This window comes from Parus major, chromosome 7 (assembly GCF_001522545.3).
Source record: "Parus major isolate Abel chromosome 7, Parus_major1.1, whole genome shotgun sequence".
In the NCBI taxonomy this organism is placed as follows: domain Eukaryota; kingdom Metazoa; phylum Chordata; class Aves; order Passeriformes; family Paridae; genus Parus; species Parus major.
In genome coordinates this window covers 35,692,345-35,699,863 of record NC_031776.1, presented here as the reverse complement: position 1 = coordinate 35,699,863, position 7,519 = coordinate 35,692,345, and the positions used below count along the sequence as shown (strand labels likewise).

The 7,519-nt window shown below is 43.3% G+C and overlaps 1 protein-coding gene across 1 annotated transcript in view; it reads right to left on the bottom strand.

Moving 5' to 3' along the window:
• Positions 1–7,519, bottom strand: part of KIF5C (kinesin family member 5C) — a 66,280-nt gene that overhangs the window by 11,159 nt on the left and 47,602 nt on the right. Inside the window, exons 16-23 of the mRNA XM_015634826.2 lie at positions 5,595–5,783; positions 4,288–4,405; positions 3,641–3,717; positions 2,547–2,656; positions 1,649–1,750; positions 1,034–1,094; positions 618–689; positions 3–107 (exon numbers count right to left, since the gene is read on the bottom strand). Of these exons, the coding sequence (XP_015490312.1) occupies positions 3–107; positions 618–689; positions 1,034–1,094; positions 1,649–1,750; positions 2,547–2,656; positions 3,641–3,717; positions 4,288–4,405; positions 5,595–5,783 (834 nt within the window). The remainder of the gene's footprint in view (positions 1–2; positions 108–617; positions 690–1,033; positions 1,095–1,648; positions 1,751–2,546; positions 2,657–3,640; positions 3,718–4,287; positions 4,406–5,594; positions 5,784–7,519) is intronic.

Below are 7,519 nucleotides of genomic sequence, written 5' to 3'. Positions count from 1 at the left end.
ACCTGTTTGTGAACCTTTGTAAGTTGTTCCAGGTTGTTCTCAAGAAAGGAAATCTTCTGCTTCTGCGCAGCGCTTCCACCTCCATCATCACTGTCCAGTTCAACACTCTGCACACAAAATCAGCAAAGCCAGCACTCAGCAAAGCCAGGCTCAAGGGGAAGCTCAGCTCTTTGGCAAATTTGAGCTCCCCAAAGGCAGAAAAGACTTACAGAGCCCCAGATTTAAGAGAAATTATTTTAACTCTTTGTTTGATATTTAGGAATCACATTTCCTCTTACACAAAAAAAACCCAAGCTATTTTTACTGAAGAATTATGGGGAAATCCTGAATAGGAAAATCATATTATACTAAATAATTTCTGAAGCTCATAATCTTTGAGAATTTTGTAGCTGAACTGCACTGGATAAGTTCATTTCCCTCAACCACCAACATCTTCCTTATCAAATTAGGACCAAATAAAAGTTGATAAACATCAGAACAGTTTTAATCTTGTTTCTCACTGCTACTAAAAAAGACATTATCCCATTTTGTAACTGCATGCACTAAAGGCTTCCCGCAAATCACAAGATTACTGCAAAAAAAGGAGAAGATTTGGACTTGAAAGAGCCAAGTTTTACTTTTTTAACACGGGTGGTAAGATCCTGGACAAACAGTTTGCGCAGATTGTGAAGAGTCTGAAGCTCCCTTGCCTGGAATAAAAATAACAAAACAATTTTTTAAAAAGTACAAATTACTAGGACATAGTAGATGCTCTGGTGTAAAAGTTCTCCTTGGATCTGAGTTGGTAACAGGAGAAAAGTGCTCTGGATTCTCTCTCTAGGAATCTCATTGGCCCACTCTGAATGCCACAAAATAAACCCCATCCAGCCCCAAAACCACACTGAAAATAACAATTTCTCCAAAACTGGTAAAAACAACCTTTCTTAATTTTAATTTAGGTAATACAAAGCTGTTTACTCAAAAATTAAAATATACACCAGCAGAGGATACAGCTATAGGGGGGAAAGTTGAATAAAGTGTAATTAAGACCTACCACTGTTTCTTCCAGCCCTTTAAGGTCTTCTCTTGCTTGTTCCCTTTTATCATTAAGGAGTCTGGAAAGGTGACAACATGGAACACAAATCAATCATCATAAACAGAGGAGAATCAGCCAGCATCCACCTGGAGCAGCACATCTGCAGGTGGCAGCAAATTGTACATCTCTAATTCATCTCTAATTATGCTTTTGACTGCCACAAATATCCAATTTTATCACGTGCAAGGGCCAAGGCACCACCTCCATCTTTGTGTCCATACATGGGATTTTTCTCTCTCTTTTCCAGGAAAGGCTTTTACTCAGACATCTGATTTAAACCCCCCCAAAAATCAACAAAACCCCACCAAAAATTCCTAATTTCTTTCATGCTTGTTTTGCTGTGTAATATGGAATGAGAGATTTAACACTTTCAGAGCTCTAATAAACTTGATTTGGCAATTACCAAAACCACTATTGAAAAGCCTGTGGTATAAAAGTAGAGAATAATTGGTAATTATTTATTAGTAGTTCCTGCAGTGTGAAATGGTATTTTCAGTGTGAATATTCCAGCACAATTTTCCATGGCCACATGAAGAGGTTCAGGGATACCAAGTGAGGAAACTGAGCACTTACATGAGCTTTTCCAGTTTCATTTCTCTTTCCTGGTCCTCGATTTTTAATTTATCATAATCTGCACTCAGCTTCTCCTGTTCCAGCTGCAGCTTCTGGTTCATGCTGGAAACGTGAAAGGAAAGATCAGCACAGCTCAGCCTGAACCCCAGGAGGAAGGGAGGGTCAATCTCCACAAACAAAATGGGATTGGGTAGAGAAAAAGTAAAGCTGTAACTCTCTACTGAAAAGTTCTGGAAGAAATTAAGCAGAATTTTAAAATATTGGAGAGTTAAATTCAGTGGTTTGTTTTGTTTGTCTTAAAGGAGGACACAAATTGCTGTTGGCATCTTTCTGCCTTGCTTCCTCATTTCCCTACAATTAATCTTTGGCCACACAATAAATATGATAAAAGAATGCCTAGATTTTAGAAAAAGAAGAATACAGGAGCAAAACATAACAGAGTCACATTGGTGTGTGAGGAAAAAAATATAAAAATGTGTGAAAATGGGAGCTGTTGGAGTCACCCAGACTCTCAGAGGGTCTGGGGCAGGACTGGCTGCTGTGAGAACCTCAGAACCTTCCTGGAGACATGGTTCAGTGGTGGCTGAACTCCATGTTCATGAAAAAGGCATTTTCCAAGCCAAATGATCCCATGATCCTTTAAAACCCGCTCTCCTCCAAGCTCCTCTCACCTACTGACCTGCAGGTGCAACATTACCCTTTTTTAAAAAACTTTCTATAATTTTACAGTCTTGTTAAAGCTCCCCAATAAAGAATTAGGCACTGTAATCCACCCTGCAAAATAATTACAGGGTTGGCTGCTGCGTGTAAGGACAGAACTCCCAGAGAAACATCAATCAAATCTAACAAAACCAACCCCAAACCAGGACAGAGGGAGGGATGGAGAGGGTGAACTTACTCCCTGATTTCATCGATTATTTTCTGCTTCTCTTCGATTTCATCCCTCAGCCTGGACAGCTGCTTCTGGTGGGCTTCCCTGTGACTCTCCATCTGCTGCTCCAGAGCCTTCTGCAAACACCAGAGCCAGCAATCAGAACAATCCAGGGACACACAGCTCCCTCTCACCCAGCCTCTAGATTTGAGGGAAAACTACCAAATCCATTCAGGATCTGCCTGCCATCTCCTTCTGTAATCACAAAGCTCTCTGCCTACTCATCCAAGCATTTCATTCAGACTTTAGCAACAGATGTACAATTTTGACTCATTTTCTTGCAAAAAGTACCATATGAAAAGGCAGGGCTGGGCCAGAAATGACACTGATTTTACACCACTCTTCTCTTATTTCCCCTGCTTATTCTCCCAGGAAATACTTGTACAGCTCTACCTGTGGCAGAAATAAAACCCAAACCTCTGAGAACTATTTATTCACAGCCCTGCTATTGAAATTGTTATTTAAATTTAAATTTTAGGAGTAAATATGCCTCAAGCAACAAGAAAAACTCTAATTCTTTAGACTGCTAACAAAAACTTTGCTTTTTTCCTCAGAGCTGTAAGGTACAACCACTTTAATCACATCTCCTTGTATCACTTTACAACTGCTTTAATCACTTAAAATTTTTATAATGGAGGGAAAAGTTCTGCAGCTGGCAAACCTCTATCACTATCCTTGTAAAACTGTATTTTTCCTTGTCTGCAATTTGCAACCCCATCAGAACAACTCATTACTGCAGACATTTCTTGGCATTCCAAAGGAAAAATACCAGAAAACAGGTTTATCTATTTTATTATTATTTCCAGGAGATAATCAGCCAAACTTTGAGGAAGTAGCCTCTTTTAAAATCAAATTTATAAGTACTTAAATGATATTAAACCCAGCAGCCTCATTCACTACTGAGAAAATTGACTTCCAGCAGAGCTCCAGCAGTAAAAAATTAGTGTAACACAGAGGTGGATCAATGTAATTTTTGGCCATGTGAACAGGAAGACAAAATTCCACCCCAATGAACAATCTCACCAAGAAATCCCCTCTGCATTTCCACTGTGCCAAGCTACCTTCATCTCCTCTGCATCCTGCAGTCGTGTCAGATGCTCCTTCTCCTTGTCCTTGAAGCTGACCTCGTGCATTTTTTCTGTTTAAAGGTGGAGACAGTTCTAATTTTAAATGTAAATTTTAGATTTTTAAATAAATTTTAATTTATTCCAAGAGATAAAAAAAAAAATTCTGTTCTAACAATGCAGGAAATGATGAAGAAAATTTAAACAAAAAAAGTCTTGTTCCCACCTCAGAGAGGGAAATTTCCTTGTGCAGAAATCCAGAATGATTTTAAGGCTGCAGGGTTATAAATTTACACAACCCAGGAGCTTAGCAAAGCCACAAGAACTTCTTTTGATACCTACACATTTTCCACATTAAACTGGAAGGGAAAAATCAAGCAAACCTTAAAAAATTAAGTCAGCTGGGAAAGACACAACTTGTGCACAACTAAGGGAAGCAGCTTTGTTTGGAATGGGATTGTGCAGAGGGATGACTGGAATTTAGATAAATCCTTATCCCAGAATTTTACAGAATATTTAGCAAGATTGATTGGTGCTGTTTGGTAAAGGATCTGTGTGTGGTTTTTTATCATTTTTCACATCATTAAAACCCAAAACTGAGTTTTCTAAGGCAGAAATGACGAGCACGAGACCCAAAGTCGTACCTTGAGCGCGTAACTTGGCCAGCTCCTCGTTGAGGGAGTCCTGGGACTCCTCCAGCTGCCTCCTCTTCTGCTCCATGTTCTGCATGTAGTCTGTCAGGGATTTGATCTTTGCCTCGTGCTTTAAAGACAAGGAAATAGCCGTGAGATGGGAATAGCCGTGTCCCAGGAATTCAGGGGAAACCGTCCCACATAAAGGAGGAAAAATGGGAAGATTTCCACATCCAGAGGTGATAACTCTGAGAGCTCACAGCAAAATGTCTGGGCAGGAGCTACGAGATCAAAGCAGGCTGTGTTTTTAGAGGCCACACTTGGTAGCCCAGTTTGGAATTCAGGCAGTAATCCCAAAACATCCCTGGAAGCTCCTGACTCAGTGTTAAACCCACAGCAGCAGCTTTTTGAAAGCAGCTGGACACCAGCCCTGAGGGGGCTTTGGGATCTTCAAGGTGCAGAAGCTCACATGGACTCTCCCCAGCCATCCTGATGGTTTGGTGCTTGCCAACAACCTTCTGAACTAGAAGGGCTCGTGGGTAAATAGAAAACAGTGGAGTTTGTAGTGAAAAACACCCAGTGGAATTAAAATATTTTAATTTGAAGATAAAAATTATGGTAGTTTGGATTATTGCATCTTAATTAAAATGATTGAATAGAACTTAACAATGACAGTCTGCTGAAGGAAAAGGGGCTCTTCCCTGTTCCAGGTTTGCTTGGGATAACTGCTAGGGAATGAAACAGAGGGAATTGGATCATGTCTTTCCCTTCCCACTTCCATGCAGGTGAGGCCAGAGCTCCCAGCCCCTCTCCACAGCCATCACTGCCCATCCCTGCCACACGCTCAGAACCCCTCCTACCCCCTGGATTTCTATCCCAGAAAGTTTTCCATGATGTTTTGTAGCTTGCTGCACACCCACAGAGCAGATCCAGGGGGCTCCCCAAAGGTATGGCTTGTGAAAAACATGGTCAGTGATCTTTTAAAGTGATCCAAGATACAAATTACAGCATCACAGAATGAACCAGGTTGGGAAAGACCTTTGAGATCAACAAATTCCTGGTGAGGGAACCTCTCCAGGGAGGAATTTCAGTGCAATTCCACCACACACTGTGAGACCTCCAGCAGGACATGACCCTGCCAGAGCTCAGGACACAGCAAAACGCTGAGGGGGAGGAATGAAAGGGGAACAAACAGAACACCCAAGAGACAGCAGCACTCTGCTCCATGAGGCCCATTTCTCGCTCCTGCCACACACATTCCGTGGGGAAGGAGGCTGGGAAAGCCACCAAAGGCTGGGAGAAGGCAGGAGCAGACCCACCTGGGAGATGAGGAGCTGGCAGGCCGCGAGCTCCCTCTCGCTGGCGTTCATCTTCCTGTTGGAGTCCATCTGGGCACTCTCCAGCTGCTTGCTCCGGTTCACCAGCGACTTCACCTCCGACTTCATCTTGCTGATGTAGAGCCTGGCCATGGTGAACTCCTCCTCGATCACCCCGTTCACATCTGCCAACTGAGCACACGGGGATCGCCAGCTGCTCCCAGCACCCAGAGCTCCTCCCGCGCCGGGAGCCCGGCTGGGGCCTTGGGCTGGGATTTGGGGTGGTTTTACAGGCCGGGGGACATTTTAGAAAGAGAGTTTGGAGAAGGGGAGAAGAGTGTGAATTATTTCTGAAAAATTAAAGTTTGGAGTTTAATAGTAAACTAAAATATTTGGAGGACAAAAAAAAAATAAATCTGAATTGGGATCTTTTCACAAAGCAAAGAGCGCTTGTTACATTAAGGAGACAACTTTCTTCAGAATTTTTGGGTTGATTTGTCCTTTTATCTTGTATTTTTATTTTGATTTTTCTTGTATTTTTCACATTTGTGTGCAAGGATATCATACAGGGATATCATATCCAGGTATTAGACTGGAGATCAGGGAAAGGTTCTTCCCCCAGAGGGTGCTGACACTGCCCAGGCTCCCCAGGGAATGGGCACATTCCCAAGGCTGCCAGAGCCCCAGGAGTGTTTGAACAACACTCCCAGGGATGCCCAGGGTAGGATTTTGGGGTGTCTGTGCAGGGCCAGAAGCTGGAGCCGTGATCCCATGAATCCCTTCCAGCTCAGCAGATTCCACTGAGGAGCTGTGCTGGTTCTCTCCGAGCAAAATCACAGCTCAACTTCATCTGCTTCCCCTTTTTTACAGCACTGCCAAGGGGAAGGGAACATGTGCTGCTTCTTCTCCCAAAAATCCTGAAAAATGAGACTTCTTCCAGAATTTTCAGTCTGCTCTGAGAGTAGACACACTTGGAAAAGATGCTAATTGCCAACAAATTGGAAATTATTCTCCTAAGCGCTCCTCAGTCTGGCCTTATTTCCAGTGACAGCTGTCCCCTGAAGTGCTGACATCTCAGCACCTACAAAAACCCGCAGCAAACTGCCTCTGCCTCCATTTGCAAAGGTTTCCCCTCCCAGTCCCTGCTCCTGCCACCACCAGAGGCTGCTGTGACATCTCCAAAGGCTGGAACCCGCAGCACCACAGGGACAGCAGGGATTGTGTCCTCTGCAGCAGGACAGGCTGGAGCTCCTGCTGGCCTGAGACAGCCTTGGCAGGACATCAACAAAAAAGTGACCTAAAAGTAACAAAAAGGTATTGCAAGGGATTTTCATACCTCTCAAAAATGAACTCGGCCAGTTTTAACCACTGCTGGTTTTTCATGTGGTTTTAAATAGACAAAGGTGGCATTAACACCACCAAGGAGATTTTCCAGGCCATGGAAAGTTTCCATCGCTGCCATTTAGCAATGACCATACAAATATTTTCTCTGAAATCAGTGTTTTGTCCTTCTACAAATGTGACAAAGTGAGCAACCACCTCCTCTACTGTATCCCCAAACCCAAGAGCCACACAAAGGCAAACCTCAAAGCAGGGCTGACCAAAATTTGCACCAAACTTCTGATATTGGCCACCTCAGAAGCCAAAATTTTCATATTCTGGGAATTCTGAGTCATGCCAGCTAAGGAAGGAGTTGGGCTGTGTGTGTATTGTTTTGGGGGGAATTCAGATCCCCCATTAATCAGTTCAGTGACTCCCAGATGGGCTCCCAAAAACTGAGCTGGGAATAACTGTGGGAACTGTGAGCCCAACCACACCAAGAGCTCTGCAGTGTCTTCCTGTGTGCTCAGCCAGGATTTACAGGGAATGTCCTGGGAGAGGGACTGCTGGATCCACACATTCCACATCTACTGATGCTCCCAGGGATG